We start from the raw sequence: 25,100 nt of genomic DNA, 5'->3' as shown, positions 1-25,100 counted from the left end.
ATCAGTTTGGTTTTGGAAAGGCTGATTTTCAGACCATTCTAATTGTATCTTTTTCCATAAACCTACTACACTGGCGTAGAAGGGGGAGAGGTGATACTCCCACATGGCGTGTCCCAGGTGGCGGATAGGAGGGTTCTAACTGGCTTGCCGGCGGACTTGAGGGAAATAAAATACCTCTCGCGGACCGAACACACTACCCCCTGCGGGTGGGGGACTCACATGTAGAATACACCCGCGGTATCCCTTGCCTGTCGTAAGAGTCGACTACAAGGGGCTCTCAACTTGGGAATGTGGATTGGCAACCACGGGGCCCTTAGCTGAGTCTTGGCATAGCTTCCACTTACTTGTGCCAGGCTCCTCACTTTCATCTATCCTGTCCGACCTCCCTTGGTCAACTCTTGTTCTTTTCCGACCCCGACAGTATTAGAGCATTCGAGGCCTAGGGGGTCTTTCATTTTCATGCCCTTCATGGCCCTTGCCTTTCATCATCCATTACTTCATTTTTTGAAGTGACGGATCCCATCTTTCTTCTTTTTCTCTCTCTCTCTACCCCCTGTGGGTGGGGGACACAGACAAAACATACACCCACAGTATCCCCTGCCTGTCGTGAGAGGCAACTAAAAGGGGCAACCAAGGGATGATTGAATTAGAACCATGAAACTACTTTAGATTCGTACCATCACGCGGGGAAAACCATGGGTTGCCTGTACATGCGAGTAGTACCACTATATTAGATACAAACCAGGTTTGTGATTAGTAGCAACAGAGAGTTGGTTCGCCTGTGGGTTTCCAGTACCCGTGAGTCATACCCATGTGAGCAACACCGCCGGTCTGGGCGTTGCATGCGAGTTGTACCACTATATGAGCGACACCATAGGTCTGCGTTGCCTGTGATTAGTACCCATTATGTGAGAACACCACGGGAATACCGGCACCTGTGACTAGTACACCTAGGTGAGGAACCTCAACGGTTTGCGTTGGCTATGAGTGGCACCATTGTCGGAGAAACACCATAGGTCTGCGTTACCTGTATGACGTACAATACTTGTGAGTAGTACCATTATGTGTGGAACACGGTGAGCCTTCGCTAGTACCCCAACATGAGAAATACCATGGTTCTACTTTACTAGCGACATGTACCATTATGAGGGACCATTGACCTGGATGGACCCCTTTAGAAAACAAGTATCATCATCATTATCATCAGGATAGTACTTTAGAATGGTTCCTGGTCGGTAATACTGTTTCTTTGTGGTAGTTTTTGGGTAGGATCCACTGATTTTTTGGGTACTTGTCCATCCATTCATTCTTCATGTCTTCTTTTTCTTTTGGTCAGTGGATGATTTAGAACTTTTGTTTTGTCATTTCATTTCGTACCATCAGGGGCCAATGACCTAGATGTTAGGCCCCTTAAAACGACAAGCATCGTTATCATCAATTGTATCTTTTTTGAAGTTCCAACATATTAGACTGCAGGCTTTCAGCACAATCTGTCATTAAGACCAAGTCTTTAACATAGACCAAATGGCTTACTACATTTCCACGTAACTGAATTCCTCTCTGGCATTTTGTAACTTTCAACAGACATTCCATTTTAACTACAAACAACAAAGATGAAAGAACGCAGTATTGTCTAACCCCTGCAAGTACTGTGAAGCAAGAACTCATTCTACCAGCAATTGTAATCATAAATGCCTTTGACTGATTTTAATAATCTACAATTAATTGCACAGTTCTCCAGTATGGTGAACATCTTTTCCCTCAGTACTCTTATTATATGCAATCTCCAGATCTGCTAAACATAACTGTCTATTCTTCTCGTAGCATTTATCAGTTAACTGGCGCATACTGAAAATCTGATCCTGACAGCCCCTCTGTGGTCTGAAACCACGCTTGTTTCCATCCAATTTCCTCTCAATCATTGATTTCACCCTCCCTTCCAAAATCCCAGTGAACACCTTGCCTGGTATATTGATCAGTGAGATACCTCGATAGTTGTTTCAATCCATTCTGTTCACTTCAGTAAGGAAAGTTGCAATTACTGCTTTTGTCCAATCAGAAAGTACCGTACTAATATTTCATGCTAACCTTAGTAGGCCCTACTCTATGAGGGCATTTCATCTTTGCCTTATTATATTTCACCATTTCAGATCTATGTTCATCTATCCTGTCTGCTTTATGGCATGGAGTTTATTTTCCATCCTTTCCACTTCATCAAGCGCAATTTCATCATCACCACCATTTTCCTCCCTGTGAGCTTGATTATTCGCAACGCCACCAGGAAGATCTCCTTTTACATTGAGAAGGTTTTCAAAATATTCCTTCCACCTGTCTAGTGATTGACTGCGACCTATTGTGAGTTAGTTTATTTACCCAAAAACACTGTTCATATCCTTATTTCCCTGCCATTCTAAGATTCTTTATTACTGTCCAGAAAGGTTTCACTGCTCTTTGACCTAGCCTTTACAGGGCATGTGTCTGCATGCTTTGGGGCATGTAGCTACCAGCTTACATTCAGGAGATAGAGGGTTCGTATCCCACTGTCGGCAGCCATGAAATTTGTTTTGCATGATTTCTCATTTCAACACCAGGCAGATGCTGGAGCTGTACCTGAATTAAAGTCATGGCAGCTCCCTTCCCACTTCTAACCCTTTCCTGTCCTGTCATTTCCATAAGACCTATTTGTGTAATGACAGGTACATCAACCATCACCTGTTAGAATTAGGACTGTGCTTCTGTTGTTATTCATGTACTTCAGTAATAATATTCTAGATTACTTAGTATTTGTCTTATATTTCACCAACACAGACTGGACATATGGGAATAGGATTAGGATGAAAGGGACCACAGTGTTAATTAAGGTACACTCCTAGCATTTGCTTTATGTTAAAAGGGAAAACCATCTTGAGGGCTCAGTCCTCACAATACTGTCATTATTTATGTGCAGTTCCTAGGAAAGCAAATACGTCTCATAGAATTTCACCTGAAGTTTATTTCAAAATAATGCAGTGTGGCTAAAAGCAAGTACATAGCCATGATATTTTAATTGCTGAAAGACATTTTAACAATACATAAAATGCTCTTCGGGTAACATAGCTGTGAGCTCTCACATTGGCTTCCTGTGGCTTCCAATTTTCACAGTAGCAAATGCTGGGGCTGAACCTTAATTAAGGTCACAGTTGCTTGCTCCTCAGCTCTGGCCTTCTCATATCCCATCATCGCCTAAAGTGCAAAAATATAACTTATTATGAAGAACAGGATGTTTATAATTTTCTGTTCAAATACCAGCTTCTGTAAAAGAAGTAATGAAATGTAGGAATGAAAATTATAGTCTGATATTTGTAAGATAGGCCGGTCTGGCCAGTAGCCCCACTACAATAATGAGTAGTCTGTATAGTCAAGTGTCAGGCAGCTGTAAATAACCCAATTGCCTATCGTGACCAATGGCTTTGGACATATGAGTTTCGTTATGTGGGATGGTCTCATTGGTGTAGGATATGAGACACAAACCCATTGAGTAGTGTCTGACTCCAGGTTAGGAGCAGCCATACCACCTCGTGGTAGTAGCTCTAAAATGCTTTTGGGGGTGGCGATATCATAATAACAACCTAAAATAAAAAATGGCACTTTAAAATCAGCCCTGGGAAAAGTTAGGGCATTTATCAGAAGCAATTTTCAGTTCTTATACTGGGGGAATAGTGAGAAGTCGTTGAGTGGTAGAGAATGTTACGAAGGTGGCAGTAATGAACCTCATGTCACTGGCGTGGACATTGGAACAGGTGACTGATTCTATAAAGAAGGAGAATATAGCTATGATGGGATTGAGTGAGGTTAAATGGAGAGCAAAAGGAAAAAAAAATTAGTTGAGGGAGAGAGTGGAGGTCATAAGGCAAGGAATGGAGTGGGGATAATAACTAATAAGACCTTTGATAGGTATGTAGATAAGGGGACCAAAAAGTGAACGAATAATGTATATACAGTTAAGGAGAAAGAAGGGGCAAAGGATTTCATTCAGGTATTTGCATCAGAGACTAGACGCAGAGATGAAATGAAATGTTGTGTGGCTTTTAGTGCCGGGATATCCCAGGACGGATTCGGCTCGCCAGGTGCAGGTCTTTCAGTTTGACTCCCGTAGGCGACCTGCGTGTCGTGATGAGGATGAAATTGACGAAGATAAGACATACACCCAGCCCCTGTGCCATTGGAATTAACCAATTAAGGTTAAAATCCCCGGCCCGGCCGGGAATCGAACCCGGGACCCTCTGAACCGAAGGCCAGTACGCTGACTGTTCAGCCAACGAGTCGGACAACGCAGAGATGATGATGTGGAGACTCTGGAGGGAGAGAAATAAAGGAAGCGGTAGTGACTGTCATGGGAGACATCAGTGCAAAGGGGGAATGCAACAGAAGAAGAATGGACATTTTGAAAGTTGATTCCTTCAGTTAAATAATAAAAATAAGTGATAACCGTATGATGTACATGATGCCAGCTGTCACCAATCAGCCTTGTGAACTACTTATCTCAGGGGTTTTCTTCTTCACACCTGTTCATCCCCCTCTATGCCAACGGTGACTGTACTTTGAATTAAATGTCATCTGGAGTGTTACTGTTCATCTCAGCGACCCCTAAATGTATGAATTCAACACATAGATTGGTAATTTTTTAATGATATTTTAGTGTCCCATCCTCCAGCCGCAGGGGTGCTAGTGATCTCTCAATCCTACAGGATAAGTAAGCCATATGTGTACCAAGTTTGGATGAGAGCTGTGCTGGAACAGACACACCAAAAGTGAACCAAACTATATATGGCGCAACAGCCCCGACCGCTCTGCAGCCCAACAACCTGCAGGTTCTAAGGAATTGTATGGTCAGCAGGACAAATCCTCTTGGTCATTAATCTTCGGATTTTAGACCACAGTGGCCATCTCATTGTCAGATAGCTCCTCAGTTGTGATCATGTAGGCTGAGTGGACCTCAAACCAGCTCTCAAATTCAGGTAAAAATCCCTTATCGGGATAGGAATCGAACTCAGGGCCTCCAGGTAGGAGGCAGGCATGTCACTTCCACACCGTGGGGCCTGTGTAAAATACCTCGGTGATTTTCCTTTCCACCCCCTTCTCACCTCCTATGGAAATGATGGCTGAACTTGGTCGTAAAATGTCATCGTGAATGTCACTGTTTATCTCAGCGACCCCAAAAATGATCAATTCTGCACTAATATAGGTTATTTTGCATTACTTTTCATGTGATGCCCTCCCTACTCCTCTCTTGGGATTGATTGGTATGTCTTAATCCCACAGTATTTCTCTCCAGATAGTATTAAGTCATATGTACACCTAATTTGGTTGGAATTGCCAGTTTGCTTATAGTCGTTATCATTTTTAACTGTTTAGCTTTGTCGTTACCTTTATGTAAAGATATTGCTCCTCAAATGCATGTAACCTGCTAAGTACAGAATGTGTTACAGGCTGGGGTAAGCCTTCACCTGCTACTATTAGAGTGGTCATTTAGTGATTTGATTTTAGTATTGCTAAAAGATGACTGAATATTAGCATGTCTTTCCGGAGAGAATAAAACAGAAATGAAGCTGATTGATCCAGTAGAAGATATGTACGGTTTGGACAAAACTGTTTCTAGTATACTTTTAATATATAGATTGAAGTAAAAGGAAAATTCTAAAATGAACTGAAACAACACACACCCGGAGCTGAGCTGGCGGGTGTGGACGTGGAATGGGGCATGTTCAAGAAGGAATTTGTGCAGAGGGTGCTTGTGGCAAATAAGAGACCCATGGTGGAATGAGAGGGTATGAATTGTGTGTGGAAGTTATAAAAGTAGTCAGGTCTGTTGGTCTTCAATAGCTTTAAAGGCTGTTTAGATGTACACTGCCTGACAAAAAAAGTTAAGCATCCAGAAGTAGTGTTGAAAGGGAATGAAACTACATATGCTGAAAGACCATGAACCTTTATTGAACTGATTACAATATGGGATGAAAGAGACAAGGCCGTTGGCAGTTACAGGTGGTATGTTGGCACCAGGTGAGTAGGGTGTTGCACCCCTCCTGGCCACAATGCTTGCCCGTATGCAGTTTAGAATGGTGTCAAACAGCCTTTGGATCCTCTCCTGAGGCAGGTTCATCCTGCAGCTATCCCTCGAGATCCCGCAGGTTGGTACTGGGACGGAGTCCGCTTCCAATGTCATCCTACACTTGTTCAGTGATGGAGAGGTCTGGGGATCTTGCTGGCCATTGGATGACCTCAACATGCTCTAGGCAGTCCATAGACACATGTGTTGTGTGTGGGCATGCATTATCTTTCTGGAACACTGTCCCAGCGTGCTATACCATAAGGGGTAAGACGTGCGAACGCAGAATGTCTGTGATGTGTCGCTGTGCCATCATAGTCTATCTAAATATTATTTGAGGAGACCTGAATGCTTATCATCTGGCTCCGCACACCATGATGCTTGGGTTTACGCCTCTGTGTCTTCCCACAATATAGGCAGGATCTGCCCTCGAAGCCACCAAACCTGCATTTGATGGTCGTCGGAGGTAATGGGGAAGTGAGACTCATCACTGAACATGATGCCAGTCGACCTCTCCCCGTGTCCCTTGGGAAGGCACCACTCCAAGTGTAGGCGTGCACCAGCCGGTACCATCCTTTGAGCTGGTACGAATACAGGACAAGGTAAATAAATGCATAAGGATAAATTAATCACTGGGCAGATACCCCACACAAAATAATTATTAAAGTAAAGAAAACTTACTATTGGATGACAAGAAGTTCCCGTGGATACTTACGATTAAACTCTTACAGTATTAACCGGTACAACTAATTGAAAGAATGACGAACCAGATATGGAGTTTAAAAGGATTTAATGTTAAAATATGAAGAATGTTTAACAACTGGGGGAAAACAATGCCATTAAAATAGGCTCAATGAGCTGCAATGTAACAAAATTAATTATTTAATAAGTTAAACTTAGATAACTAGAGAAAAAGAAGAAATTAACGGTTAACTCACAAATTCAAGAACGGTCGTCAAGAAAATTAAGGCAAAAGAAAACAATTTGGTATCTTAAGTAGGCCTACGGCAGGAGTTAAGTTTCCTATCTGCAATCTCAATGAATTTCCACCAAAATTCTCAGTTACTTTTAAAGTTTCAGAAAACACTTGACCAGATTCAATTTTATTGCCATGAACTTACACAAGCGTCAAGATTTTAAAAGGTCTCAATTATGAACCCGAAATAGGCCCCAAAAACCACAACAGAAAATGGGACAAAAATAAACAGAGATTCCCCGAAAGGGTAATGAAAACATCAAATAAGAAACCAAGTACACCCAAAAAATAGCGCAGAATGCCGAAGTCATGCTCCAAAGGAAAAATCCACCCTCAACTTTAAGTCAATCAATCATCAACAATCATTAAAAATTAGTAAACATCGCCATGTTACGGTGCGGCAAAATTTACAAGGCACCAATCCCAAGGGTCCCACAATAATGGAACACGAGAAAGAACAAAAGAGACTCAAGGAAAATGAATATCAGAATAAAGATAAAATAGAGATAAAGCATGACACAAAATAAATGGAATCAACAAGGGACCGAAAACTAGAAATAGACTCTTTTGGGAACTCTTTCAGGCATTACACAAATGAATTATACATTTCTTTAGGGCGAAACAAAACCACCCCGTAACTCCCGAGAACGTTGCTTTAAATATAAAATAATATTACCCAAAATTTTGTTGGCAAGCTTTTAGAAAATTACAAGTGAGAAAACCATGTTTCAGTAGGAGAATTACCAATACTTAAAAGTTTTTTTTTTTTAAGTGATTACATTAATTTCAAAAATCAGGCGATTTCCAAAGCACCACTTAAAGTTCGGAAAACATTCGGAGAGGAAGATTTATCTGAAGTCACAGACTCATTGATGATGAAGACTTGATGCATGAACATGTAACTTACAGTTCCAATGTAGCTTCCATGTTTCGAGAGACGCATTGTTTACATACTCACAATTTATTCGCCGTGGTCGTACTTAATCCACTAGTAGGAAGGTATAACTAATTCTAAATATAAATGAAGTTCTTGAGGATGAACAACATCCTCGCACATCGAGCCACTACGATCCAGAGAGAGAGGTCCATTACGTGACTATCCTCGCTAGCCTGATTGGCCAGCAACATAGGCACGGCTAAGAGCCGGGCTCGCTTGCGCAGAAGGCAGACAGTAGTTTAGCACTGTTTGGCACAGAATATTCGAAACACAGACAGTTCTTGAATAATAAATAGAACAGAGAGTTTTAGGCAAGTCAAAATAATAAGTTAGGAGAATGGCCACCAGTAATTTAGAAGTAGTCATAGAAAACAAGTTTGACAGATGAGCATGATGTGACACAAATTTCTACAGCGATTGCCAGTCCCAAAACATAAATGGGGAAGGATAAAGACGTTACCTTGGTAACAGCCTCCTCCTCTCGAGTAGGACATATTCACCAACATAGTCTGTTACCAGTATAGTGGTCTTGAAGCAAACCAAATTTGTTCATGATGTCCACATAATTAAATGACCCCAAATACTGACCTTTGATGTCAAGCACTCGTACCTTCCACATAATACCCAGATGACGTAGGCAGAAGTCGGTGTAAGTTCAAAACTAATTCCAACTTTAATGAAGTCCATGGCGAAAAACCAGTTCCAAACTTCTTTTGCTTTTGCACAACTTTGTTCACGAGAATACCATCACAATGGTCACCCACAGAATACTTTTGAATTAAAGGTTTCGGTTTTGTTACACAATTCCAAAGTAGTATTTCTTTCACCTTTCTAACTAGTCACACACCCAAAATGCGTTTCGAAGAGTTAACCATCTTTATCACGTGAAACGATTTCCTTCGTGGTCCAATACCTCTATGTCTTAAAATTACTTTACCCTCAAGTTAATATTTTAATGATAGGGTTTTTCGATCAAAGGATTGCATTATCTGGTTTCTTGCTCGATAGAATTAACTAATGTTTGGGATAAAAGTGCAGAAACGCAAGGGTAACAAAGAAAAGCAAAATTGGTGAGTCCACTTTTCAAGTATACCAAGATCCACATGTTAAACTTAACGAAACCTTAAAACACAGTCAGTCGACTCAGAATGCCTATCATACCACTGTCCTAATGAAATACCAGAAGGTGAAACTAGTTTACCACATAGGTCAAATAAGACAACAATAATATGATAAATAAGATACAGCAGATATCCAACATATAGGTACTTACCCTGAAATGGAGGGGAAAAGAACCAAATGAATGTTCATACTACCAAAAATAAGATTCATAAATTTCAAAAGCACACAGGAGAACAGAATTAAGGGGATATGAAATTAACAATAGCTATTCATTAATAGCCAGCACATAACTCAATTATGCAGAGAAATACCGGGAAAAACATGAACATATAGGGAAAACGCTTTTAAAATAAATGAAGACTTTAATAGAACAAACTGAAAGTTTAACAACGTAAATCATGGAACCACCATATTTAATTACATAATACCATGTCAAACATCAATTCTTCAGTAGTTTTAGTTTTAAACTCTCAAATATCCATGTTTAACCACGTTTTAGTCTTCAAAAACTGTTAATTTTTTTTAACACACTTTAGTGCATTATCGTTGTTTTAGATGTTATTGTATAATATTTTACGAAGTCATTGTTCAACATTTTATCCTATAATTTATAAGATTAGAAAGACTCCATATGTATCATTATTAAGATTGATATAGGCTGATGATGCCCGTAAAGGAGGGTGAAACATGTACCATTGACTTTTATGTATTATGTATGAAATTTTAACCATTTGAAATAGTGGATTATATTGTGTTGTATTGAAGAGGTGGACTTAAAAGTATTGTAATAATATTTGAGACATACGTCAACTTCAATACGGAACCAAAATGAGAATAGTTACTTGTAACTTGGTAGCCAACCAGGCAAAATCCAAATTAAATAGGTTTATCAATCTTAAAATTAAAATGTCCAAGTTGTCTCAAGATATAACATTTTTAAAGCAATGTTTACAACTAAAATTGATCCCAAAATTTTTGAGACCTACACAAAGAAAGAACTTAACCATCCCAAGTATGAAAAAAGTCCAAGAAAAAAAATGTAATATGGTTAAGGAATGTAATTAGGTCACTATACAAGAAGAAATCTCAATTGAACATACAACTATATAAAATTCATTTAACGGTAGCTCAGACATTAGCCCCATTAGAATGGAACTCTTTCCAACTTCACGTAGACTACAAAATGATGGTTTTACTTGACAAGAAACAGGCTACTTTAGACAAGAAATTATCACATTTAAAAGAAACTCAAATGCAGTCCATTGTACAGAATATAGATAAACAAAGTACAAGTCCTTCAAATGTCCACACACCTACAATTGTTCATTTAACCAACGAGCAGTTTTCTGGAACAGAAATAGAACTCCTGAATAAAGGTCCAAAGTATAACTGGCCTAGTGAAAAAAAGGACTTAGATATTATTACCACAGCGGCTGAGGTAGAGGCTAACATTTCTAAACTCCCCTTTGAAGTTCAAAATGACATTAGATTTGATGATAGGGAAAGCCGGAGCACCCGGAGAAAATCCTTTTTCAGACACAAGTCTCGCATGAGTGAACCATTGCTCCGAGCAGTGAAAGGCCAGCGCGCTGGCGCCTGAGTCACGGAGGTTCCGTGACACTTGATATCAGTGGTAATTTTAACTGCTGTGCACTGGATAAATACCATTTATAAGCTGGCTATTACACTTTAGCGAGTTGAGACCTGAGATAGCAAACAAACTCTTAACTTGTAATTGCCTTCATTAGAGGTCGAGCTAATTCTAGTATCGAGCCGCGGCCAACACACCTCAACTCTTCGAACTCCATAGATAAAGAAATTTAGCCATTCTCGTGCAATATTACTAATCACGAAGATTTTAATTTAGTAATCTCTTTCAAAGTACGGTTTCGTACCACAGACTATCTTAGACTTACATTACAACACTCAAAATGTTTATGCAATAATAGGTTAGAATGCAAACTAATTTGGTTATTAGGAAGTCTCGTCTAGCACGTTCACCCGTTATGTAGCAAGAATAACATACATTCTAGGAGTTCTAATGGGCTGTACCCCTTAACTTTATGCAAGACTCATAACATAACCGTTCTGTAGTGTAGATTATTTGTTGCCCATTTCAATAAGTTTGCATTCTAACTTAATAGTTTATTTGACATAAAAAAATTACCTACACTATCTAAAGAACTTAATGCTAAATCCGACTCTAATAAAAAACTTTAATGCGTAATCTGAAAACTGAAATAGAAGATACAGTAAAACCTCGTTAATTCGAAGTCGTTGGGACTCAAAAATCGGACTTCGAATTACGTGATTTCGAATTAACCGCCAGTTCGCAATTCAGAAGTACCAACCCTTGCCGCGTTACGAAATATTCTAAGGCCCGTTACTGCATGCACTTAACCTTGATTCACAGTTTAAAACTTTCAAATGCCATGAAAAAAGAAATATTTCCTAAATTTATCCAAAAATGTGCATTTACAGTATTCAAATAATGCACTTGCATATCTCATTGGCAAATATAACCTCACGCAACGGAAGAACGAAAAAAAAAAAAGCACGATTCAAAGACGAGGAGAAATCTATGCTAGCTCCCATGTACAAGTGCTTTATTCATTGGAGTACTATACTGTATGCATTTTAGATGCCTTGTATTTACACAGAAAGGACCCAATGGCCTTAAAATCTAACTTTCCTATGACTCTAACCTTGTACGATTTCCCGCCATGGCACTTCTCTCGTACTTCAGAAATGTAAACACTTGCCGCGTCACAAAGTATTCTAAGACCCATTAATACATGCAATCACCTCGATTCACAGTTTAAACCTTTCCAATGCCATGGAAAAGCTATTTCCGAAATGTATCCAACAAGGTGCATTTACAATGTTCAAATAATGCACTTGGATAAATCACTGACGAACATAACCTCACGCAACGAAAGAAAAAAATCACACATTTCAAAGACGAGGATAAATTATGCTGGTTCCCCTGTGCAAATGCATAATTTTTTGGATATCTGTACTGTTTGCATTTTTAGATGCTTTGTACTGGGATGGAAAGTGCCCGACGCCCTTAAAACGTTGTAGCTTATCGAACTTTTCTATGACGAGGGGATAAAGTTTCTCGCTTCCATGTGCATTGCAATCGCAACGCACTACAATGACCATCATCCCCGACCCTTGTACGATTCTCCGGCTGGCACTTTCTCCTTTAAAACCATAAGACCGTTTGGGCTCGCATTAAAATAAAGCAATGCAGTTTCATCGGCAATGATAGTACCGGTATTGTTCGGTGCCTACGAATTTATTATATTTATTATTATTTTTCGTCAACTGTCGGCATCGCCAGTGTTCGCGCATTCTGTTTTCCCGCACACTGCCTGTTGCGTGATATTACGGCGTTCCTTAAAAGGTTGAATACAAAAGAATTCCGATTTCATTCAACTTGGCAATCATGAAGCGCACTGTAGACCCACCGAAGTGAGTGTAAGTGCGGAAAGCTACCCCTCCACGTTGCGGAACACGCGTTCTATTATGACGCGGATAAATTTCGAGTTGAAATTACTCTGTAACATACTATTGTTTTAAAATGTAAAGGCAGTTTCGAATTAAAAGACTGAATTTCGGTAATGGGGCCGACAATGTACTTCGAATTACGAATTATCCGTATTTCGAATTAAACAATTTAAATAATATGCAAAACTGTATCTCATGTTTCCGGGAATGAGAGCTTCTTCGAATTACGTGGGATTTTGAATTAACCGATTTCGAATTATCGAGGTTCTACTGTAATGACATCATAGTCACAAAAGCTGATAAGGGAGGGTCTATAGTATTAATGGATAAGGACAATTACATAAATAAAACTGAAGAATTTTTTAAGGATAATATTTATACAATAGTTAGCAAAGATCCTATCGTAAGAATACAACGCAGTTTAAAATCTATAATTATGAACTCCACATTCCTTCCCAATGAACAGGAACAACAGAGACTGATCAACATGAACCCCAGCATTCCAATAGCCAGAGCCCTACCTAAAATCCATAAAAACAACATTCCCGTACGTCCGATTATTAATTGCCGTAATAGTCCTACCTATAAAGTTTCCAAATATATCCACGGTTTTCTAAAACAACATTATAAGTTTAATAATAAACTTCCTTTAAAGAACTCAATCAAATTTTGCGATATTTTAAGTAAATTTGACTTACAACCTAACCATATACTGTAATGTGTTCCTATGATGTCATAAGCATGTACCCAAATATACCTACTAGAGAAACAGTCAAAATTATCTATGACAATATTTCAAAACTTAGCAGCCTGAGTAAGCTGGAAATTGATGAATTTATGAAGATCCTGAATTTTGTATTGAATAACAACTTTTTCTACTTTAATGGTAAGATTTATCAACAGACTGGCTTAGCCATGGGTGACCCTTTGTCCGGCATCTTGGCTGACATTTACATGGACTCAATAGAGTACACAAAAATCAAAGGACATATAAAAGGTATATGTTTATGGCTAAGATTTGTGGATGACACTTTTGTGGTTATTGACAAAAATGTTACTAACAGCGACGAAGTTTTAGAGAAATTAAATAAAATTGACCCTAATGTAAAATTCACTAAAGAAGACGAAGTTAAACAGTCCTTAAATTTTTTAGATATAACGATCACGCGCGCCAATAATACTTTCGATTTTCAAATCTACAAAAAACCCACACAATCTCCTATAATCATAAATAATTCCTCTTTACATCCAAAATCTCAAAAACAAGCATTATTCTATAATTTAATACACAGAGCCTTAAAAATCCCACTCTTCCCTTACAACTTAAAAATAGAATTAAACTATATAAGGAACTTGGCTAAACTTAATGGGTTCAAAGTTGAAATGATTAACCAGTTAATCAATAAAGTTAAATATAAACTATCTACAAATCTCATTCCAGATAAACCTAAAAAAAACTATTTACGCTACGTTTACATACAATAACCCAGCCATCCACCAGATCGCCAACACACTGAAGAAATATGACATTAATATTGTTTTCAGAACAGTAAATACAAATCAAAGTATATTTTTTTAATCATAATAAAGTCAATTATAAAAACAGCCGTTTTTCGAGATCTGGTATTTACAGATTAACTTGTGCTCAGTGTGGATTTAGTTATGTCGGACAGACTTGGCGCAGCTTCTATACGAGATATATGGAGCATTACAATGCCTTAAAACACAACAAATATTCAGCGATGAGCTCACACATGAGTGAAACAGGACACCAGTTTACATCAATTGATAAGGATCTCACTATTTTAAAATGTATAGGCAAAGGAAGACTTATGAATGAATTAGAAAATCTTTACATCTTTTTAGACCAAGCCTATAACAAAGACCATAATCTTAATGATGCCACGGAGGCAAAAAATCCTTTATATGAGCTAACTCCAAAGTTATTAGGCATTGTGAATTCAAAACATAATACAATCCCGCAAACTTTTAGAACTTCTTGTTCTAAAGCTTCCACCACCTCGTCAAAGGTTAGGCCCGCCCATCTTGCTCCTAACAGCCCCCCAATAACAACACATGCGCGCAAGGATCCGCCCACTCTTACCCCTCCTCCATGTCCTTCACTACCTCAGCCACACCGTTATAATACTAGAAGTAGAAAGCTCACTCAAGCTAGAGTTGCTGGAACAGCCCGACGTACTTAATACGCACCGTACGAGTAAGTAGCCTACCGCCTTAGGCATTTTTGACGTATGGGAAGTCTCTTGTACAGTGTTATTTAACCAACTTTCTTTAACATTTTGTTTCAGAAAAAACTTGATCATTTCATCCAACAAATGTTTCAACGGGGTTATAACACCAACTTGACCGTCTTTTGGATCCATTTGACTACCAACATAATTACTGACATCCGCTAGCTTTGACATACGTTTTATCATTAGCAACGCCTCTACAAGAAGTTCCATTTTCTTTTTTACTTTCAGATATATCAACCGTATACATTTTAACATGTTTATTACGTCCACACTTCTGTTTTAAATAACTGACAGTGATTTTACCATCTTGGATTCATACTATGGGAATCGAAGAAACATCCCCTTTTGATGATTGTGTTTACACTCAAGGCCATCACAGTCTTAATGATATACAAAAAAGGATCCATTTTAGTTTTAAACTCTCAAATATCCATGTTTAACCAGGTTTTAGTCTTCAAAAACTGTTTATTTTTTTAACACACTTTAGTGCATTATCGTTGTTTTAGATGTTATTGTATAATATTTTACAAAATCATTGTTCAAAATTTTACCCTATAATTTATAAGATTAGAAAGACTCATATGTATTATTATTAAGATTGATATAGGCTGATGATGCCCGTAAAGGAGGGTGAAACATGTACCATTGACTTTTATGTATTATGTATAAAATTTTAACCATTTGAAATAGTGGATTATATTGTATTGTATTGAAGAGGTGGACTTAAAAATATTGTAATAATATTTGAGACATACGTCAACTTCAATACGGAACCAAAATGAGAATAGTTACTTGTAAAATGGTCCCTGTCGAGGCAAAGAATGTGTGGAGAGGACGAAGGAGATACGTATAATCAAAATGATAGTGGGGCATACAACGGTTGCTCTACAACCATCCTCACCACAAAGATTATGCTCAAAACAAGTTTACGATGGAACTTAACAGCTCACACTTCTTTTGATCACTACACATAACAGCTGCAGGGAGACATTATAATCAGAAAGGAAGAAAATCTTAAAGTCGCAGGTAAAGATAAAGGAAAGAGTCATATCAAAACTATCTACAACCCTAAACAACAGAAATAAGGTGAAGAATGTAAAGAAAAGTTGACAGTACATAACATCCTTTTCCAAAATTTCACCAAGGTTGTAGGGAAGTAATCTAAGGTACCTTCGGATAACCTCAAATATCAAGAACACTACCAGGATACATACCACCACAATTTTCCTAAGTACAACTTACTTCATCAACCGAAAGTCACAAACACATCGTAATCCAAGAAATACACATAATCCACCAGTACGTACATTACATTAAATACTAATAGTCTAATCATCCAATAGATAACTCAAATAGACCATTATCATAACAGCAGGACTGCTCAAAATTGAATTACAGTTTTATGAAATGATCTCCCACGTACATCTCCAATACCCAAAATAAAATAAATAATATATGGAGGCCAAAACCTCACCTCGGGTACAGGATACTAACCTATTAAAAGTAAATTAACCCAACATTACCACAGGAGAACAATTTCACAACCAACCACGTTACACCGGTAGAGCAGGAGAAATGAAACCCAAATTTTTAAACACTAGAAAGAAATGGGCACAGAACTACAATTCAGTGAGCTTAACGATTCTTAAGGTTTCACGAATATTCAACCAAAATTATTGAATTATTCCTTTTTGCATCAACAACTCATGTACATGATCTCACATAACCCAGCGATCAAGAGAGAGAAGACCCAAAAATAATCACAGGAAGAAATCAACTACAGACCAGATAGCAAGGATTAAGAAAATAAATAAATCCCTTGGGTTAAGGATAACAGTTCTTCCTAGCTAAGGTAACTCAGACAGAATCAGTTGGAGACCTCTAGTACTATTAGGTGTAGAGAGCGCTACACTTTGTCATCGACAACCTATCTACTGAAGAACACAAAGCAAAGAAAAACGCAATGATGGAAGATAGTTAACTCACAACTCTACTATAAACACCAAGGGAAGTACAGAAAAGGGGTGGTTTTGATAAAAACCTCAGGAGGGTACTTAACTCAGAAGTCATATTACCAACCAATTTCGAAAAAATTCCTAAAATATACCTTCTACAATAGAACACCCAATTAAATCAAAGAAAGGTAATAAAATACCTCCAATTAGCTGACCAACCGGAAAGCGGTTGAGCAATGACCAAACATCTTACACTACCAATTGTCCATAGGGACCTCGCCACAACGTGGTTTAAAAATGACATCTGCAGATACACACTGTCGCACACTAGTTAAACAGGTACCGCTTCCTATCATACAGGAGAGCAGTTTAATAAAGTATACATAGCAGATGATGAAGATGGCCACTAGAAGTCGCTCGATAACATGCAGAAAAGGAAGGTAACTCCAGTAAGAGATCCCATAACCAAATAGTGAGATGACTCCGGTACCGACAGAAAATTGGTAGATAATCACATGCTCATCCTACTAAAACACAGAACGGAAAGGTGTTACATCAACAAGGGACCGAAAACTAGAAATAGACGCTTTTGGGAATTCTTTCAGGCATTACACAAATGAAATGATACATTTCTTTAGGGTGAAACAAAACCACCCCATAACTCCCGAGAACATTGCTTTAAATATAAAATAACAAAAGCCAAAATTTTGTTGGCAAGCTTTTAGAAAATTACAAATGAGAAACCCATGTTTCAGTAGGAGAATGACCAATACTGAAAAGTTGTTTCTTTTTTTAGTGATTACATTAATTTCAAAAATCAGACGATTTCCAAAGCACCGCTTAAAGTTCGGAAAACATTCGGGGAGGAAGATTTATATGAAGTCACAGACCCCTTGATGATGAAGACTTGATGCATGAACATGTAACTTACAGTTCCAATGTAGCTTCCATGTTTCAAGAGACGCATTGTTTACATACTCACAATTTATTCGCCGTAGTCATACTTAATCCACTAGTAGGAAGGTATAACCAATTCTAAATATAAATGAAGTTCTTGAGGATGAACAACATCCTCGCACATCAACGGTTTTATCCGTAATCCATGGTTACACAGATTGCTCGCGTAGAGCCACAAAGATGTTTGCTTCTGATCGCCATGATAGCTTCCAACAGACAACGAGCCACTACGATCCAGAGAGAGAGGTCCATTACGTAACAATCCTCGCTAGCCCTGATTGGCCAGCAACATAGGCATGGCTAAGAGCTGGGCTCGCTTGCACAGAAGGCAGACACTAGTTTAGCGTTGTTTGGCACAGAATACGCGAAACACAAACAGAGAGTTCTTGAATACAAAATAGAACAGAGAGTTTTAGGCAAGTCAAAATAATAAGTTTGGAGAATGGCCTCCAGTAACTTAGAAGTAGTCATAGAAAACAAGTTTGAAAGATGAGCATGATGTGACACAAATTTCTACAGCGTTAGCCAGTCCCAAAACATAAATGGGGAAGGCTAAAAACGTTACCTCGGTAACAGGCGTTGGTGTTCTATATCAATGGCAACCAACGGATGGGGCAGTAGGACCCCAATCTGGCAGATGCGAGTCGTTGAAACACTGTGCGGGAACTCACGGGATGTTGTAGACTCTACAGTACATGTTTGTGGGTGCCAAAGTTATGGGGTCCCGCAATGCTTGGCGCACCTTACGACGGTCTTCCCCCGGGGTAGTGTTTCGTGGTCGGCCCGAAACAGCACGGCATGATTGAATGCCCTTATGTACACGGTAAGTCCAAAATCAGGCCATTGTGACATCAAAATGGTCCACATGCCAGGCAATTGCACAATACAACCAACCAGGCTCATGCAGTCCCACAATGCGGCCTCTGTCAAATGTGTCAGTTGGTGGATGGGCTGTCTAAAGCATCTGTGAGATATCTCAGGTGCTTCGTACTGCATGCAGTCCCTCTCTGCCCGTCTTGCTTAACTGTCTGACTCACAGTTAACTGGTAACAACTTAACAACAGGATGGTGCCATCACAAATGCACTCTGGTGGGTGTTCTATATATTACAGATCCTTGTAAATCTAATCATTTACTCACACACCAATGATGGGCATGTGCACTGAAATGGGATAATATTGGACCACTCCTTCTGTGTGTTTGACATTTTTTGTCATGCAGTATATTTTGAAATAAAAATTGTACCAAATGACTGGAGGAAACAAGTAACTATACCTAAATCTAATAAGGGGAATAAGAAGATATGTAATATTTATTGAGGTATCACACTCATTTATCAACTAACAATAATAGGGTACTAGAAAAGAGAATAAGAAGAAATGTGAATGGGCAATTACAAGAATAGCAATATGGTTTGTGCAGTAGAAGGTCAACACTTGACACTTCCTAATTTTGAGGCAGTTAATGGAAAATCATTGGGTATATAGGATAGATATGGTGATGGCATTGTTTGACTTAGAAGAGGCCTACGGTAGTATACCTGGAGCAGAGGATTGGAATGTAACATAATGGAAAGGATTTCAGAAACAACTGATAGAATATATGCAAGCAATATGCAAAAATTGTTGCAGGTTTATGCAGACACATTTGGGGAGAACAGAGTATATTTTAATGAAACTGGACTACTACAAGGAAGTGTTCTGTCACATCTGTTACTCATACTCATAATGTGTATGGATAAAATTGTTAAGACAACAAAGTGAAAAATGTGGACAGGGAGCTGAAGGTTGTAGATGTGGGGAGGAAACAGCCAGGAAGTACAGTTCAGTATATTGTGTGAGAATATTGAAAAGTTTGGAATGAAAATTAGTCCAGAAAAGAGTAAGATAATGGTTTTGATAAGAGAAGGAAGGGAATTGTAAAAATGGAGGAAAATGTGGAGAGCGGTTTTCTGGCTAGATCTGGAGGCTTTTAGTTTTAAGTTAGCGGGTGAAAATCAACGAGAGTGACGTACAGTTTCTAGAGTGATCTTAGTAATTGTAGGTAAGTCATCAACATGGAGAGCTTCGTTGGGATGAACATGATTATATGTCTGCTCAACGATCAGAATCCTCTTTGGGGCTCACATAAAGGAAAGGAACAAAAATAGGAACACAAACACAGTCGTAGAGTGGTGAAGGAGAAGGAAAGAGCAGACAAGGGATGGCATTGTGTGGAGATTTGCCTCCTTTTCTGTTGATCCCTCATGCTGTGCTGTCCTGTTATCTTTATCCTGTCACATGTTCTTTTTCATGTTTCCATCTCTTGATATCATTAGGACAGTTATTTCATCCTTTATATTCTTATATTTTTATACATTGAAGATAATTATATTTCTATTGTGGAATTATGAATTTTATCAGCTGTTACTTGTTTATCAATATATTTATATTCTTGCTACCTCTTTACTCTATTTTTCTTAAATTACTTTCCTTACTTATAGCCTGCTGCAGACATGAAGGATGAAATCAAAATAGAAGAACGAACAGTTCATCAACTGGTCCCATGTCTCAAAGAAGAAAACAAGTAAGTAGCTGAATTAGATTGTACTTCCCTAATCCTGTTTACTAGCTCTCTCTGTAGATCAGTGGTAGTGTCATTTGCCAGATCCCAAGGCTACCAGTTCAGACCCGGCTGAGGTAGTTTGAATTTTATGGGGTGAATTAACACTTCCTGCTGTACAGTATCAGTGTGAAGAAATGAATTATTAAAATTCAGCAGAAGATGCTCGAGAGAGATTTAGGTAAACCTGGCATCTAGTAGGCATAGAGTAAAATGGAGCCTTGCAGTTGATGAGCAGGCAGTGAGATAGTGTCAAAAATCTAAGATACCTGCAGATGGTGTTTGAGGACATATGTTATTATTATTATTACCTATTTACTAACATGATTAGGGTGGGCATTGGATCTTTATAAATAGCCATTTTTGTAATTTTACTACTTTTTAATAATTAAACTTTTAATTTGTTAAGAAGTTAGAGTAAGGGTTTACAAATTGTGGCCCACAGGCCATGTGCAACCTGTGAAGCCATATTTTGTGGCCTGCAAGGGCTATTTAAAGAAGAATATTGAAGAAATATGAAGAAAATTTACAGAATATATTTCTTAGCCTGTTCAAATATATATTCGTTTTATACCCTTTATTAATAATATTTATTAAACACAATGTGTACATAAGAGTTGTGTATTACACAGAAATTTCATCAACTGGGTAAAATGTCATTGAGTTGTCCTTGCTATGTAATCAAGTAGATGATACCGTTTACAGCGTTGTTCACATAGAATGCAGGAGCATTGAGATGATGCCTGGTGAAATCCTTGTTTGATGCAGGATTCTCGTATATACTTTTCGCAGTGAGAAGCTAGGGGCATTCTGTTCATTGTGCTCATGGCTAGAGTGTGATAGAAGACTCCATCTATTGTATTTGCTTTCTCTTCCCTTTCCCTCATAAGGTTTTGTATGCTGGGGTTTGCAGCAGATTGTTCTTTATTGCTACTTCCCTGATGAAGTCTCTGTCTGCTAGTAGGTAAACGAGTCTGGTCCTTGGTGTTTGGGATAATCAGAAAGCTCTCCATAGATAGGTTGATTTAACGTGCTCTAGCATTCTTAGATTAGTGGGAGTAAGGTGGATCCTAATTTTGGTGATTGCATAACAGGCTTGATGTGGAAATGTTTTAGATCTGTGTCAAGTGATAGTATGTCAATGTTCCTTATGTCAAAGATGTCTCTAGTTGCTGTGGTGCATCTTTCTGCTGTATGTTTCATGAATGCTTTCCCTGTCGCTTTAAGGGTTAGTCCTAGGTATTTATAAGAGTTTACCAACTCTATCTCGTCGTTTCTGCAGTGGAAGTTGTCTAGTTAGGAGATACTGCCTCCTCTCGTGAATTTCATGATTTTTGTTTTATTGATGACTATCACTAATTCATTTTCCTGCTACCAATTACAGAGCTTAGCAATCCTATGTGCAGGGAAGATCTGCTTTTCAAAACAAGACCCATATCATCTACGTAAAGGATCATTGATACTTCATCTGATGCAACTTTTCTGATTATGTCATGAGTTAGCATGTCAAATAACATCGGGCTAAGAGGGTCTCCTTGGAGAACCCCATTTGTTTGGAGTATGGGCTTAGATTGGCTTACTCTGTCGGTGATTGATAGCAGATTGAATACTAGTATACTCTCGATTAGTTGAAGAAGTGGGTTTCGTTGTCCTTGAGTGGCAGAGAGTTTCCGTATCAGGATGTTCCGATTCACACTATCGAAAGCTTTGGTGAAGTCTACAAAGGCGAGGTATAAATGTCCTCCTATTGTAGTGGTGGTATCTCATACGTTTGCAAGTATTTTCTCAATGGCCTGGAGTGTGGATTTGCCAGGTATGAAACCAAACTGTTCCTCTGGCATATGTGCTTTGTCTAATGGTAGGAGGTAGGTTGATGTAACCTTTGAGTGAACTTTGAAGGGAGCGCATTCAAGCGCAATTCCTCGGTACGAATCTGGAATATTTTTGGTACTTTTCTCTTGTACAGAATCGGGGCAATTGATTTTCTCCACTTTTCAGGGATATTTCCTTGTTTGATGTATGCATTGAATACAGCAGTCCAGAGCTAGTGAATGCTAGCAACTCCTGTAGGACTTTATTGGTCAAGTTGTCGGGACCAGCTGCTTTTCGCGGTTTCCCTTGCTGGAATGCCATCCAGATGTCTTCTGTTGTGACTACTGTGATACTATCTTCTGTTGTGAATTCATTTTGCACTTCAGACATTTGTGATTTATTATAGTTCCTGGAGAAGTGTTGTTCCCATATCTCCATTGGCACTTGAGAGTTTATATTACATCGTTGAGGTTCCAGTATTTTATAAGGGTGTTTTCTGCTTCCGTTATGATTGCAAGCTCTTTTTTTCTGGTATACTGAACACTCCTTTCTTTCACTGGGATTGTATACCTTCTTCTTTCCTCTGTGAATTCTGTCAGTGCTTCAGCTGTTTGTGTTTCCATTTGTGCAGGTTATCTAGTGTTGATCTTCTTCGGATGTAGCATTCTTTGTCAAACCAAGGTTTGCTTATTCTCTTTGGCGGTTCTTCTCTGGTTGATTTAATGAGGGATTCCTCGAGCATCTCTAATGCTCTGTTTATAATTCCAGTCTGAATGAGCGCTATGATTGTGACTACCCAGATTTTGATTGAGTGCCTTCGTATTGATTTCGCGAGGTGTCCATCTTTGCACTGTTCTTTTGGATTCTATTAATTCTATGAAGAAGTTAAACTGGATTGATATGTGCTTCCATATTGCACCTGTCCCGGGCTTGTCAGGGCACAAGTAAATATTTGAATGGAATTCCTTGGATGAGAAACTTCAGAAATCTCTTCCTGGGTGTCGAAGTCCCATCTTCCCTACTTTCACTGTTTTAATGGCTATGCTCAAGAGCATATGGATCAGTGGTCTGTTTGCTAAGAAATGGGCACTAATTTAAATATATCGAAAGTAGGGTGTTCTATAACACAAGACGAATACACTAATACTAATACTAACACTAATACTAATACACTAATTTAGAATTACCATTTGCATTGCTAGGCGGGCATTAATTCCATTGTGGAGTTTTATCTCCCGTATGCAGTTATCAGACTTTGCCACATAAGAGGCTTCTGATAAGTTTACCTGCATACACCCCAGCATCAGTTGGTAGGGTCTGACACATCCCACTCTGACGAGTCTAGTGTCAGACCTAAGACGAAATGCTGGTTAATAGAGCAAACGCCTGAAAAGCCAACATCTAATTTTTGATATGTTCTATTGGTGGAAAAATATCTAATTCCCTCCATGGGAATTTAGAATTACCATCTACACTAATACTACTAAACGAGAAAAATATTTGTTCCCAATTTTTAAACATAGAATTTAACAAACTGATAGAGCAAATTGTACAAGATAATGCCAGGTTATTACATACATAAAAAACACTTCTATGTAGAATGCAAGAATATCCATGCCAGCTCATATTATGTTTGGCTATCATTTGCAAAACCTAAACTGCCTTATTATCACACACTTACAGTTTACACTTTACATAAATTGCAGGTTCATCCTTTCATCTAGGAATGATACCCGATAGTATCTGCAACTGAATGCAGATGGCATGATGTACACCGGAAAGAAATACAAAGGACTCGCTCTGTTTAAAACCTCGTGGGAAGTTTACCTACAATGCATTAATGCCTGCAATATCTTGCTGAAGACTAAACATCCACTTGGTGTCGCTTCAAGGGATTGTCACGCGGAGAGTCGGGAATGTATAGAAGGCCTAAAACTAACAAACGCTGATACCCAGAAAATAACCGCCAAGAACGGCCTGTACGATACTAAGAAGATCCGTCAAGAGCTACGAGAACGTGAATTCACCTCCTGGTGTTCACTACCACAAAAGGGACTCGGAGTACAACTTTACAAAGAGTATACACCAGCAAACTCTTGGGTGCGAGATCATACCGGACTGTCTTGTAATGAGTGGAGAGAGGCTATAAAGATGACTGCTGATGTTTCTGCTGTGCACTCGGTGCCAGGCAGATCTCTGGACAACAACCTCTGTCGTTATTGCCACGGAGAGAAAGAAACTCTTGGTCATGTCCTGGGATTCTGCACACGCGGGGAGCTCCTTAGAAACATGCGGCACCACCAGATCAGATCCTTCATTGCTGCAGAACTGAGAAGGAAGGGATTCAGTGTACATGAGGAGGTACACGGACTGGCCGTAAATGGTAGTTCGCAAAGAATTGACATCATAGCCTTTAAAGAAAGCAGCTCTCAAGGATTCATATTAGATCCGACGGTCAGGTTCGAGCACCATAGCGGTCAGCCAGAAGAGGTTAATCTAGAAAAGATTAACAAATACAAACCAACTATCCCTTACTACAAATCCAAATACCACCTTCAGGAAATTGAAATAATATGGATAATGGTCGGTAGGTGTGCTAGGTACCAACTGATGAGCCCAGCCTAGCACATGGGGACAAAACCCTGGCAGCCAGGAATGAGTTAGCTGGAAAATTTATAATGTCCAATAACGGACCATTTATATTGGTATTATATATTTACTCATTCGGAACAAATATTTCAGATTTCCTATGGGAATCCATTGCTGTATCATTGGTTTAATGGTCGGTGCGAGAGGTATGATCCGTGGCTTCTTCGCAAAGTTCTTTAAGGATTTCCGTGTGGACAATGCCTTTGTTCTAGGAATTGCAATGACTGCTCTCATAGGC

General features: G+C 38.9%; 1 protein-coding gene across 1 annotated transcript in view; it reads left to right on the top strand.

Annotated features, from left to right (window-relative positions):
* LOC136866955 (zinc finger protein 160-like) overlaps positions 1-25,100 on the top strand; it is a 58,441-nt gene that overhangs the window by 8,138 nt on the left and 25,203 nt on the right. The window contains exon 4 of the mRNA XM_068226973.1: positions 20,283-20,365. Coding sequence (XP_068083074.1) covers positions 20,283-20,365 — 83 coding nt within the window. The remainder of the gene's footprint in view (positions 1-20,282; positions 20,366-25,100) is intronic.

This window comes from Anabrus simplex, chromosome 3, assembly GCF_040414725.1.
Source record: "Anabrus simplex isolate iqAnaSimp1 chromosome 3, ASM4041472v1, whole genome shotgun sequence".
NCBI lineage: Eukaryota > Metazoa > Arthropoda > Insecta > Orthoptera > Tettigoniidae > Anabrus > Anabrus simplex.
The sequence above is the reverse complement of the archived record's forward strand: the minus strand, read 5'-3'. Positions and strand labels throughout refer to the sequence as shown.